This window comes from Doryrhamphus excisus, chromosome 1 (assembly GCF_030265055.1).
Source record: "Doryrhamphus excisus isolate RoL2022-K1 chromosome 1, RoL_Dexc_1.0, whole genome shotgun sequence".
In the NCBI taxonomy this organism is placed as follows: Eukaryota; Metazoa; Chordata; class Actinopteri; order Syngnathiformes; family Syngnathidae; genus Doryrhamphus; species Doryrhamphus excisus.
Window position 1 is genome coordinate 33,985,693 of NC_080466.1, and position 14,184 is coordinate 33,999,876.

General features: G+C 41.4%; 1 protein-coding gene across 1 annotated transcript in view; it reads left to right on the top strand.

Annotated features, from left to right (window-relative positions):
- The window catches only part of LOC131140628 (contactin-associated protein-like 4), a 90,550-nt gene continuing 76,366 nt past the window's right edge, over positions 1 to 14,184 (top strand). Inside the window, exon 1 of the mRNA XM_058091233.1 lies at positions 1 to 206. Within this exon, the coding sequence (XP_057947216.1) occupies positions 134 to 206 (73 nt within the window). The 5' untranslated portion in view covers positions 1 to 133. The remainder of the gene's footprint in view (positions 207 to 14,184) is intronic.

A 14,184-nucleotide genomic window follows, 5' to 3' on the forward strand; every position in this document is an offset into this window, starting at 1 on the left:
CTCTCTCTCACTCTCTCTCTCTCTCTCTTTCTCCAACGTCTCCCTCTCTCTCCTCGACTCCACTTGCAAAAGGAAAGGAGAAGAGAAGAAGAAGAGACCGAGGTTCGTTCTCTCTCCGGGCTGCAGCTGCATCATGGATGCGGACTCCGTGTGGATTTTGGTTCCAGTTCTGCTCGTCTCTTTCTCAAGCGGGACTCTCGGTGAAGGTGAGCCCCCTTTTTCTTCTTCTTCTGCGCATTTTTGTGCACTTTTCTCCCCCGGAGGACACGCATAAGGGGCGGTCAGCAGGGTTCTAATCGGGTTCGGTTCTTTTGCGTTTTTTGGGGGGGGTCAGCAAATGGAGTTGTGCATGCACGTTGGTTGCGCATTGTAGTTGCGCATTTTTTTAAATTTGCGCAGCAGGTTGGACAATGTGTAAGAGAAGTTAGCTCATTGCTTCATCTTCTCTGTAAGCACCGATGATGAAGATACATTTGGATGCTGACAGAAGTGAAAGCTGGCTACTCTTCATCATCATCATCATCATCATCTTTTCCACCCACGCGGGGTGAAAAGGTCAAATGAAGGATCACAGGCAAGTCATGATGAAATATGATGAAGGGAATCAACAAGAAAAGTTGAGCAGATGAAGGCGAAAGGAAGACAAAGAGTTCCAGCATTTGTTGGTCTCCTCTTCGTCCTCCTTCTGCGTCCTAGCGAGGCTCCTTGTCTTTCATCTCCTTAGAAGATTCTTTGTCATTCTCTCTGAGGAAACAACACACAGGGTTTGTCTTCTTATGGAGGAGAAAGAGGAGAAAGAGGAGGAGGAGGGGGGCAAGTGTTGCGTTCTCGGCCGCTTGGGGGCACCAAAGACAAAACTTTTCTTCATCTCAGCTTGAGGCGACAAATGCGAGCAAGTGAGGAATTCTGCGGTGATTTATTTTGCTTTGGTTTCCGGCCCCAGGCTATTAGCGGGATATGCGGTGCTTAGAAACCGTGCGTGGGACAAGAAGGTGTGGAGAAATATGCTGGAGTGACTTTTGTCCGTTGGTCAGTTCACTCAGGTCACTGGTGTTGGTGTTTGTCTGGATGCCTTTAAGCAGGGGCGTTACTAGATTCTGCTGACGGGGGGGCGAAAGGGGGTGGTGCACAGGATATGAATCAATATTCATTCATTCATTCATTTTCTACTGCTTTTTCCTCACGAGGGTCGCAGGGGTGCTGGAGCCTATCCCAGCTGTCTTCGGGCGAGAGGCGGGGTACACCCTGGACTGGTGGCCAGCCAATCACAGGGCACATATAGACAAACAACCATTCACACTTAGGAAAGCAGGAAGTGAACAAATGTAAGTTACTGATTGTAAAAGTAGGGGGCTGAAGCCCCCCTAAGATGTTCTTAAGTCCCCCTAAATAATTTGATATTTTTATTTATTTTATTTTATTTTTATTTAAAAAAAAATCTTTAAATTTCATACATTTTTAAACAAAAATTTATTTGAAAAGAATTAATTATATTCGGAAAGCAGGAAGTGAACAAATGTAACAGTTAGTGATTGTAAAAGTACCAGATGGAGGGGTAGGATTTAATAAGCTTTGCTTCTTCCTACTCCTTTTGGACATGTGGAACTGGGAACTGATTATGAGATGCACTCAATTGTAATCTGATGCATGTTCAAATGAAATTAAACCATTACCATATAATAAGGCAAAAGGAGGCTAATAAGCAAGCCAATAATTAATTTTCTACCACTGTTTCCTCACGAGGGTCGCGGGGGTGCTGGAGCCTATCCAAGCTGTCTTCGGGCGAGAGGAGGGGTACACCCTGGACTGGTGGCCAGCCAATTACAGGGCACATATAGACAAACAACCATTCACACTCACATTCATACCTATATGGACAATTTGGAGTGGCCAATTAACCTAGCATGTTTTTGGAATGTGGGAGGAAACCGGAGTACCCGGAGAAAACCCACGCATGCACGGGGAGAACATGCAAACTCCACACAGAGATGGCCGAGGGTGGAATTGAACCCTGTCCATAGGTATGAATGTGAATGTGAATGGTTGTTTGTCTATATGTGCCCTGTGATTGGCTGGCCACCAGTCCAGGGTGTACCCTGCCTCTTGCCTGAAGACAGCTGGGATAGGCTCCAGTACCCCCGTGACCCTTGTGAGGATAAGCGGTAGAAAATGAATGAATGTTACTATCATCATAGTAGTAGTAGTAGGCTAGTATTAGCATGCTTATTGGCTTGCTTATTAGCCTGCTTTTGCCTTATTATATGGTAATGGTTTAATTTCATTTGAACATGCATCAGATTACAATTGAGTGCATCCCATAATCAGTTCCCAGTTCCACATGTCCAAAAGGAGTAGGAAGAAGCAAAGCTTATTAAATCCTACCCCTCCATCTGGTACTTTCACCAACTGTTACATTTTTTCACTTCCTGCTTTCTTAATATAATTTAAGTTTTTTTTAAATAATATTTTTATAAAAAAATGTATGAAATTTGAATGAGATTTTTTTTGTGAAAAATAAAAATAAAAAAATCAATAAAAATTATTTAGGGGGACTTAAGAACATTTTAGAGGGGCTTCAGCCCCCTAGTTTTACAATCAGTAACTTACATTTGTTCACTTCCTGCTTTTCCTAATATAATTTAAGTTTTGTTTATTAATTAATTTATTTAAAAATGTATGAAATTTGAATGAGATTTTTTTTGTAAAAAATAAAAATAAAAAAAATCAATACAAAATATCAAATTATTTATTATATTTGTTCACTTCTTGCCTTTGTAATATAATTTAAGTTTTTTATTTTTATTTATTTTTATTTTTTTAGAGGGTGCTGGTGCCAATACCATCATTTTGTGAAATGATGATATTGTGAAAAGTAAATGTTGACACATATTCTGCATTGCATTGGTTTTAGCCTCTTTAATATACGAAATGTATGAAAGTGGCCCCCGTATCCTTTTTCATCCTTTTTGATGTATGTGGCCACCACAGGAGAAGGTTTGGACGCCCCTGTCCTCCACCGATGTTGCTGACACCCGAGCATAGTATTGTTTAATACAACCACAGTCATCCATGTATCAAAGTAATGGATTGTTGGGTTTTAGAGCTGGTCTGGTTGAGGCAGCAGTACACTCATCATGCACGCCCCATGAAGCAGAGCGGTGTGAGAAGATGGACTGGTGGACCAAGGTCCTAGCTGCAGCGCTCGCTCCTGCACTTCTATACACAGAGGTGGCGCTAGCTTCCAGGAAATGTAGCCAGAAATGATACGTAGTTGAAGTATAAGATTAGTCGTAGGTGGCACTGAGTCTTTCGTCAGGGGACGGAAACAGGCTTTTTTCGATAATGTTAATGAGGCCATTAGGCTAATTTTTCCTTTGTATTGAGTTGTGGACTCCTATAGAGCAGCTACGCTCGATAACCCGCTAACAAAGCTGTGTAGATCTTCCAGAATCTACACCTATTCCAGCTTACAAAGCTGGAAAAACCTTACAAAATGGTCTCTTTTAATTTATCCCGCCCATGACCCGCCTCCGGGCACGCCCACTCTGCTATGATTGGTCACACTCTCAAGCACTCCTGAGGACTTTTGGAATACTACCAAACCCCAGGAGTTGTATAGGAGTTGATAATAAATGAACAAACCCTTTAGAGAGCTACTTGAAAAGCCGCTAGGAACTACTGGTAGCTCAAGAATAGGGATCGACCGATATGTTTTTTTTTTCGGGACGATACCGATTTTTTTCCATCACCCTTAGCCGATGGCCGATTTTGCTTGGTCCGATATTTGTGGCCGATACTGCTTTTGCTGCCTCAATTTACATGAAAAAATGACAATGATAACAAATATTCCAGGTCTCAAGTTTAAACAAATACTTATTGAAATGTAAACACTGAACACAGTAGGATTCAGCTTTCTTAAACACATTTAAACGGAATTATCGACTTTAAAAGGAATAAATATTCAACCATGTGCAAAATGCGCGTATCGGCCGATACCAATTAAAGTGTATGAACTGGTATGAATTGTGTTAAGTAGGTCCGCGTACATCGGTAGTGTACTTTTAGTCATTAAACGTTTTTTTTTTTAAACAATGCCTGTGTTTAAAAAAAAAAAAACTCGGGTAGATCCACCAACGCGTCATGTTAGTTAAATCGTTTTTCTATGTTAGCTGCGAGAATAATGGTTAGCGACTTGTGTTATTTGCCAGATAGCAGTTTTCCGTGTTAGCTGCTAGAATAAATATATTGTTTTTGCTTTGTTAATATACAAGTCAGTTATGTAAATGGAACGCATTGGTGTTTTTTGTGAGGGCTTTAGTGTCAAAATAGGTATTTCCCATGACGTCTGTTGTTAGCTAGCTTATATGAATTTGTTTTTTCACACTAGAATGCACCAAAAAGGGAAAGAAAATCCCTCCCACCCAAAAAAGTCCCACTTTACAAACAAGAATCTGATTAAATAATGCTGGTAAATATACAATTTGAAAAGCTGCACATTTCAATGTGGCACAACATCTGTATATGAACACACTCTGGATTCATAAAATAATTTCAGCTTGTGATCCTACTAAATAAGCTAGCTGTGTTGAGCAAGAAAAAAACGGAAAAAAAACAATACTTCTCTAAAGTCCTATATATGTTTATGCCAATCAGTAGCGTTCTTGCACTATGCAAAAATCCATGAGAAAATGATGTGATTAATACATTATCACAGCAGAGCGCTTCTGGTGTGTCATTTATTCATGTGCCGCAGAAAGCTTTAGATCCTTGAAGACATTACACACACACACACACACACACACACACCGAAGCTAAGAGCTGCTGTCATCTTCCTGTGTGATCTCACTTTCTCTTTGCATTCCATCTCCACGCCATCCGTCCCCCTGACAGATAACCCCCCGACAAGACCAAATGACTTTAATCCCGAGTTAATGACGGATAATAGCTCATTTGGCACACAGCGCTCGCAGTTCTCTTTACAGAGTTCACCCCGCTTGTTTCCATTTGGGCTTTAATGGAGTAACGTTGCTTTACTCTCCGCCCGAGGTGAGGCGGCAGCCTCCTGTTGTGGGCGTTAAAAGCTGTTTGCTTGACACCGATGCGGAAAAAGTCACAGTAGAGAGACGCGCGCTTAAGACGCCAATGTTGGCACATCTTTTCCGTGTCTAGAACCGTATGCATGCCGGGCCACGAGTTGGTAACTGCACTTTGCTAAGAATCGGTACAGCTCCATCTTAACCTTCCTGTTGTGTTAGGGGTCGGCACCGACATGTTTTATATTTTAATGCATAAAAAGAATCACATAACATTTGTTTATTGCATCAAGGCTTTTTGACTGTGTCAGGAAACTCTATTTCAACAAAATAAAACCAAAAAATAATTTTTACTACATTTTAAAATGATCTGGTTGAAATGATGACCACTGTATTGTTAGGGTTGGTTTCGACCCGGTTATAATAATATGACTATAAAGCAATATTTTGAGCCAAAACTGAAATCACAAGTGCACAATTAGCCAACACAATGACAACCAGCTCCTCTTCTCATCATGGAAGCTTTAGGGGATTCTCATTTTGACCAATTTTCCAGGATACCTATCCAGTATACGTCTATTTCAACAAAATAAAACCAAAAAAATAATTTTTACTAAATTTTAAAATAGTCTGGTTGAAATGAATGGTATGAATGAATGTAGTAAACATTAAAAAAAAATCCAAAAAAACAAATAACGAACAAAAACCGGGATATAACTTTCCCACTTTTGGACAGGTTTAGTAGACATACTCAATTGTTTTAGGCCACCATTAAATTTACACAAGGACACACAATCTACACTACAAAACTGCAACCATCAATTATATAATAATCATTATTATGTTATTAATTAGCCTATTATTATTACTATCATGGCTGCACGGCAGTCGTGTGGTTAGCGCGCAGACCTCACAGCTAGGAGACCAGGGTTCAATTCCACCCTTGGCCATCTCTGTGTGGAGTTTGCATGTTCTCCCCGTGCATGCGTGGGTTTTCTCCGGGTACTCCGGTTTCCTCCCACATTCCAAAAACATGCTAGGTTAATTGGCCACTCCAAATTGTCCATAGGTATGAATGTGAGTGTGAATGGTTGTTTGTTTATATGTGCCCTGTGATTGGCTGGCCACCAGTCCAGGGTGTACCCCCGCCTCTCGTCCGAAGACAGCTGGGATAGGCTCCAGCACCCTCTGCGACCCTCGTGAGGATAAGCGGTAGAAAATGAATAAATGAATGAATGAGTTCTCCTCCTATTTTGTGTGGAAGTGGTAACTTTTTGGCTTCTTATTTTGTCTTTCCCCACCCTTGGCCATCTTTGTGTGGAGTTTACATGTTCTCCCTGTGCATGCGTGGGTTTTCTCCGGGTATTCCGGTTTCCTCCCACATTCCAAAAACATGTTAGGTTAATTAGCCACTCCAAATTGTCCATAGGTATGAATGTGAGTGTGAATGGTTGTTTGTCTATACGTGCCCTGTGATTGGCTGGCCACCAGTCCTGGGTGTACTCCTGTCTCTCGTCCGAAGACAGCTGGGATAGGCTCCAGCACCCCCTGCGACCCTAGTGAGGATAAGCAGTAGAAAATGAATGAATGAATGGTTGAAATGATGACCACTGTATTGTTAGGGTCGGTTTCGACCCGGTTATAATAATATGACTATAAAGCAATATTTTGAGCCACAGCTAAAATCATAAGCGTACAATTAGCCAACACAATGACAACCAGCTCCTCTTCTCATCATGTAAGCTTCAGGGGATTCTCATTTTGACCAATTTTAGCATTCTTTTATTGTTACAACTTAATGGCAATGTCTGTTTTGGTCAAATAGTTAAAATAAATGACCCGCAAAAAATGCGACTTATACTCCAGTGCGACTTATGTATGCTTTTTTCTACCCAATTATAAATTTTCTGTCTTGTGCAACTTATACTCCGGAGCGACTTATAGTCCAGAAAACACGGTATTTCTATGTCTTTAACTGTATAACAGTGCCACACGATCGCGTCAAAATAGGTATTTCCCATCCCGTGTCCGTTGGTAGCTAGCTCATAAATTACCCCCATAAAGTGCACTTCCCCTTTAAGGATTCATGTCTTATTTTGAATTCTGATTATAAAAAAAGCAGGCAGGTTATGACAGTAATCATAATTGTACAATGTAAAATGATTAAAAATTACATTTAGTGAAGACTTATCGTTGTAATATTTTTGAATTCAATCGTGTTTCTCACCTTTCTCAAATTGCTGCCATCCACAGCATTCTTTTATTGTTACAACTTAATGGCAATGTTTGTTTTGGTCAAGTAGTTAAAATAAATTACCAGCAAAAAATGCGACTTATACTCCAGTGCGACTTATGTATGTTTTTTTCTACCTAATTATACATTTTTTGTCTTGTGCGACTTATACTCCGGAGCGACTTATAGTCCAGAAAATACGGTATTTCTATGTCTTTAACTGTATAACAGTGCCACACGATTGCGTCAAAATAAGTATTTCCCATGGAGTCCGTTGTTAGCAAGCTCATAAATTCCCCCCATAAAGTGCACTTCCCCTTGAAGGATTCATGTCTTATTTTGAATTCTGATGATAAAAAAGCAGGCAGGTTATGATGAAAAGGGCGTTGAACCTCCATCATACGTCGAAAAAACCGTATAGTAGTAAATAGCGTAATGAACACGAGTGTAAAGAACCAGGATGTGGAAGTTAAGAATAAGAATCAACATCAGTGTCAGCATGGCCGTCATTGGCATGCTGGAGGCTGAAAGTCAAGTTCCTTATAAAGCGGCGCTCCCTTTTAAAAGAGTTGCTTGTTTAAGCTTTGGAGGCTTCGGGGGGAACATTAGCTTCACTCCATTAAACCTCAGAGCTCATCAAGCATCCTTCAGCTCCTCCACCATGAAGATGAGGAGCGTGAAGAAAGAAAAGAAGAAATCAACATCCTGGTGGCGCTCCTCTACTTGTTTGTACTGAGAGCCTCACAAAGCTTTATGTTGGCAGGAGGCGCCTTTGTGATGCAGCCTGGCAAGTGAGGATAAATCCCCATCATATTTCCTCTTTACAGTCACTTATGGAAATAAGCGCAGGCCATGAAAGGCGTTTGCCCCCTGTCAAGGTCAGGGAATGGATGTGGATTTATTAAGTCTGAAGAGAGCTGACGGAGAATAGAGGGGAGCCGCTATCGGTCGGTCGGGATGATGGCCGACCTGTTTCCATCTCGCCCGGGACGTGGTTCACGTAACACAAAGGACCTCCAACACTTCTTAGCCTTTTAGCCTCCAGCTATTCATCACATTTTCATAAGCCGCCATGTGTGTTGCATTTTGTAAGTCACATTTAGTTAATGGACCCACGGATGCCTTAGAGGCCACTTACATAACCATACTGTTATATGGGGAATAATAATGGAGTTATTGATGGACGGAGAGATGGGAATTTGATTGTTGATCAACAACATTTCAGGCAAAACACATTTGCCGTATTCTTAAGACAAAGTCAAAGCTCCATTTTCGTACGCCCCAGTTTTTGTATGATTCAGCTTTCATCAAAAAATATGCCCTCGGTTGTTATACAGTGTGACAACTTATGACAAATTTTTCAAAATCTATGACCCAATCACTCACTAAAATGACCTGCCATGGGGCCAAAGAAAGTTGTGAGTGCCAGTACTTTATTAAGGAAGGTGTGGAGAGCTTTGTAGGTTATGAGAAGGACTTTGAAATGGATACATTGGGGGACGGGAAGCCAGTGGAGGTTTTTAGGACAGGGGTAATTTGTTGATTTGATTTGTTTTGCGGGTGGAGGTGAGGAGGCAGGCAGCTGAGTTCTGAATATATTGTAGTTTATTGAGGGTTTTGGATTCCTTCATTCATTAATTTTCTACCGCTTTTTCCTCACGAGGGTCGCGGGGGTGCTGGAGCCTATCCCAGCTGTCTTCGGGCGAGAGGCGGGGTACACCCTGGACTGGTGGCCAGCCAATCACAGGGCACATATAGACAAACAACCATTCACACTCACATTCATACCTATGGACAATTTGGAGTGGCCAATTAACCTAGCATGTTTTTGGAATGTGGGAGGAAACCGGAGTACCCGGAGAAAACCCACGCATGCACGGCGGGAACATGCACACACGCCACACAAAGATGGCCGAGGGTGGAAGGGTTTTGGATGTTGTACCTAAAGAATACTTTTGCAGTAGTCCATTCTGGATGTGATAAATGAATGAAAGTGATGGACGGAATCGGGCTATGTTCTTAAGATGGAAAAAATGCTGTCCGGCTTCATTGTTTAGTAATGGTAATGGTAATGGTAATGGTTTAATTTCATTTGAACATGCATCAGATTACAATTGAGTGCATCCCATAATCAGTTCACAGTTCCACATGTCCAAAAGGAGTAGGAAGAAGCAAAGCTTATTAAATCCTACCCCTCCATCTGGTACTTTTACAATCACTAACTGTTACATTTGTTCACTTCCTGCTTTCATAATATAATAAAAGTTTTTTGAAAATTTTTATTTATTTATCTATTTATTATTTTTATTTTTTTTAGTCCCGTACCGATGATCCAATGCCATAATGGGTACCATAGTAAGTGTCAATATAGTGATATATATAGCACATCATGACTGGTTCATGATCACTATATATTAGTCAGTCATGGCATGTCCGACATGATAGAGTGAAAAGTTCTCCTCCAATTCCCACTTTTACTTGTCATTCTTCTCCACTCCGTTTGAAACCCTTTCTTAAGTTGAGACTAAATAAATTCCCTCCTGAGCCACCACCTTATCGTGGTGGAGGAGTTTGTTGTTCCTGTTTGTTGATGTCATTTTGGCATGGTTGTGGTCCACACCAGTTCAGTGCTTCAAAAAAGAGATTATTCATCAATTGCCTCCTTGTTATGCTTACAATAGCCACGTTTACATGAGGAGTTTTTCTCTTTCCAAATGGAATCTTTCTGAATGACTTTTCCGAAAACAATGGTATCCATGGAAAGGAATATTCCAATCTCTTGTCTACATGCGCCGTGAAAATCAAACAGAATAGTCAATAGGGCATGCCCAGTAAAACGTAAACATCAACATCACGTGATACCGGCTTCCCCGAGTTTTTCTTTCACTTGTTGGAATAACTCCGTATTGCCAGTTTTTCCGTTCGTTCCAGCCTTGAAATTTAGTTTGGATCAAAAACAAAGTTTTCGCAGCAGTCCAGTGCCGATTGCTGGCCTCCATTTTAAAAAATTTCGGAACGTCTGGATCTGCGTGTTACGTCATATCTGAGCATGCGCTGAAAGAACGCACCCGGGATAAATTTAAACAGGAAAAGATCAAATTCAATCTTGCTAATATTTTATAATTAAACTCAGGACATGTTTTATATATATATATATTTTCTTTTTTAATAAAAGTGGACTTGTGAATGGCGTATAGAAGGGTTTAGATTCTGTTCCACAGGTGGCACTAATGCACACGAAAGCTGCTTGCCAACCGCCAATAAACAACAGAAGAAGAAAAACACCAGGAAGAAGAACGCACCCTGACAACTTTCCGTTTGAGCGGGTACAAGATACCTCAATCGGATTGGGGAAAGGAATATTCCATCCCTGGGAATCCCATTATATATTCATTGGGATTGGTACTTTTCTTTGGGAATGAGGTGTATACAAAGGTTACACTTTTTCCGTTTGAGCAAATAAAGCCAATGAAATTGGAATATTTGGTTCCATGTATACGTGGCTAATGTTCAAGGCGGGTGTTCCAGGTGTTTGCATAACTGCGACATGATAGTGGTGGTACTAAACGGTAGCTAAAGTCAGTAAAGTCCACACTGAAGGCCGAGGTACTGATGTAGACTGATGTAGACTGATGTAGACCGATGTAGACCGATGTAGACTCTGACACCGTGGACAGAAGTCGCTTTGACGGAGACTCCATCAGAGCACTCAAGCGTTTAAAAAGTATAACCCAGCTGTGTTGTCAAGCAATTTAAAACGTCGTCTGTTCTCAAGTATGACTGGAATCCTCTCAGGACGGCACCTCGCTAGGAAGGCTTTTAATATCCACGTCGTCCTGCAGGATCCTGCAAGCCGCATGATGAAATGCAAACACGCTCGCAAGCCAGTAGGGGGGTGAAAAGGACACCCTGTGAGGACTTCTTACATCTGTCACTTCCCTCCTTTGCCTGAAGCATCCTTTTCAATTTGCCTCCTTCCTATCCTCCTTTCCTTTTACATTCCGTCCTTCTTTTTATACCTGCTGACATTGCAGTCTGTGCTGGTTTTATAGGTCCACTTAGCAGGAAAACTCCCTGATGTGCTCAATTTATGATGGCGATGTTACTACAAAAATCATTTGACATCAGTATAAAATCATATGGCATCATAGATCAACCCAATTATTTACTCTTTTCTTTGAACACATCACATGTTTGCTTGTTACTAGGCAGAGTTCATAGGGCTAAATCGTAAAGGCCCCTAGGTTTTTTCTACCGCTTTTCCTCACCAGGGTCGCAGGGGGTGAGAGGCGGGGTACACCCTGGACTGGTGGCCAGCCAATCACAGGGCACATATAGACAACAACCATTCACACTCACATTCATACCTATGGACAATTTGGAGTCGCTAATTAACCTAGCATGTTTTTGGAATGTGGGGTAAACGGGAATTCATTCATTCATTCATTCATTCATTTTCTACCGCTTTTTCCTCACGAGGGTCGCGGGGGGTGCTGGAGCCTATCCCAGCTGTCTTTGGGCGAGAGGCGGGGTACATCCTGGACTGGTCGCCAGCCAATCACAGGGCACATATAGACAAACAACCATTCACACTCACATTCATACCTATGGACAATTTGGAGTCGCTAATTAACCTAGCATGTTTTTGGAATGTGGGGTAAACAGGAATTCTAATTCAGTAAATCTTTCAAGAAGATCCTAAACCCACGGACGATGACAATAACAAATCAAAATTCTGCAGTCCGAATTAGATGGAATGTACATACGTGACTAAAGAACAAGGAGCTTAGATCTTGGACAAAGTGGATAGAAGAAGGAGAAAGGAATTCTTCTTTCTGTAGGCTGAAGAAGCAAAAGCAAGTAAATAATAGCATTGAGACATTAATAATAAACAACAGATGAACAGGAAATATCTACAGAAGTACTTTTACCAAAAGTTTTATTGCTCATAATTATCAGCCAATGATGATAACTCTTTTCTCGAAGTTATTAGCTAATTCATTCATTCATTCATTTTCTACCGCTTATCCTCATGAGGATCACGGGGGTGCTGGAGCCTTAAACTGTAAAATGTTTGACTTTTACTCCAGAATCTGCATTTCTGTTGTCCAGTATCACAGGTTATTTATGTACCATAAATAATTTATATTCTACCATCTTATCGAAAAGTGTTGAATTGGTCTACCTGTCACTATTCAGTCATTCTACATACTTTTTAAAAAACATTCTTAGAGCCTCCTAGACATGAAATAACACCCCTATATTCATTCATTCATTCATTCATTCATTCATTCATTTTCTACCGCTTATCCTCACGAGGGTCACGGGGGTTGCTGGAGCCTATCCCAGCTGTCTTCGGGCGAGAGGCGGGGTACACCCTGGACTGGTGGCCAGCCAATCACAGGGCACATATAGACAAACAACCATTCACACTCACATTCATACCTATGGACAATTTGGAGTGGCCAATTAACCTAGCATGTTTTTGGAATGTGGGAGGAAACCGGAGTACCCGGAGAAAACCCACGCATGCACGGGGAGAACATGCAAACTCCACACGGAGATGGCCGAGGGTGGAATTGAACCCTGGTCTCCTAGCTGTGAGGTCTGCGTGCTAACCACTCAACCGCCGTGCAGCCTCACCCCTAATCCAATGAGCTTAAATGTATTGCTAAAATGTATTTTGAAAGGGTATCCCCTCCCTCTTGTATGTGTCTCCCACCTTTCTCTCCCTTTTCTTCCTCAAGGCTAGGAATCTAGAGAGCAGATGGTGGCACACAGACACATATAAAGGGGCAAGGCAGCCAGGGATAAAATGGGAAAAATAATAGAAGCTGTCACTCCAGTTGTGAAAAACAACAGTGGGAACGCCACAGACAAAAGTACTGGGACGCAGCTCTTAGTCAATAAACGATTTGATAAAAATAGAAATAAATAAAATAGCAATGTCCTTCCCGTGTCACCGAACATTCAAGTTGCAGTCAATACTATTCCAACCCCGGTCCTGTAGGTGGCGGTAATGCACATTACTAAGTGCTTTTCACAAGGATAAATACTAAATATTAGATACTACATTCTGGCATTGGGTAGAAACTTTCTGCTGGGTTCTTTGACCTTTGCACGCTTGGTTGGCCCACAACTTCTTAAGGCTTAACGAGGAGAAGACCGAAGCTATCCTCCTCAACTATAAAGGCCCCCCCTATAGACTTCGGCCCCCTCCAAAACGACATTCGTCCCGACCAGCCTAGGCGTCATAATAGACAGTGATTTTAAACTCAATAAACAAATTAATGCAGTAATAAAATCTTGTTTTTATCATCTTTGGCTTTTATCTAAAATTAAATCTTTTTTATCTTTGCGACACTTTGAGGAAGTCATGCACGCTTTTATTTCATCACGTCTGGACTACTGTAAGGCACTTTAGTCTGGAATTAGCCAAAAGTCTCTCTCCCGCTTACAGTTATTCCAGAACTAAAAAGGGGGAGCACATCGCCCCAATTCTGGCCTCCCTGCATTGGTTGGCTGTTGGCTTTAGGATTGATTTTAAGATTTTATTGTTTGTTTTTAAGGCATTGAATGGGCTGGCTGGCCCCCAAATACATCTCGGACCTCATCCAAATTTACTCTCCAGCGCGGTCACTGAGGTCCGAGGGCCAGCTCCAACTTGTGGTGTCCAAGACGAGACTTAAGACCAGGGGAGACCGAGCCTTTTCTGTGGTTGGCCCCAAGCTATGGAACTCTCTCCCCTCCCAAGTAAAAAAGGCCCCCAACATCGAAAGCTTTAAGTCTCGTCTTAAAAGCCACTTTTATTCTCTGGCTTTTAACTCTGAGTGAGTCGTATGGTCCTGTGTCTTTTAGTTTTTTGTTTTTATTTTAATTGGTTTTATTTTTTTGTACTTTTATTGCTTTGCTTCTTGT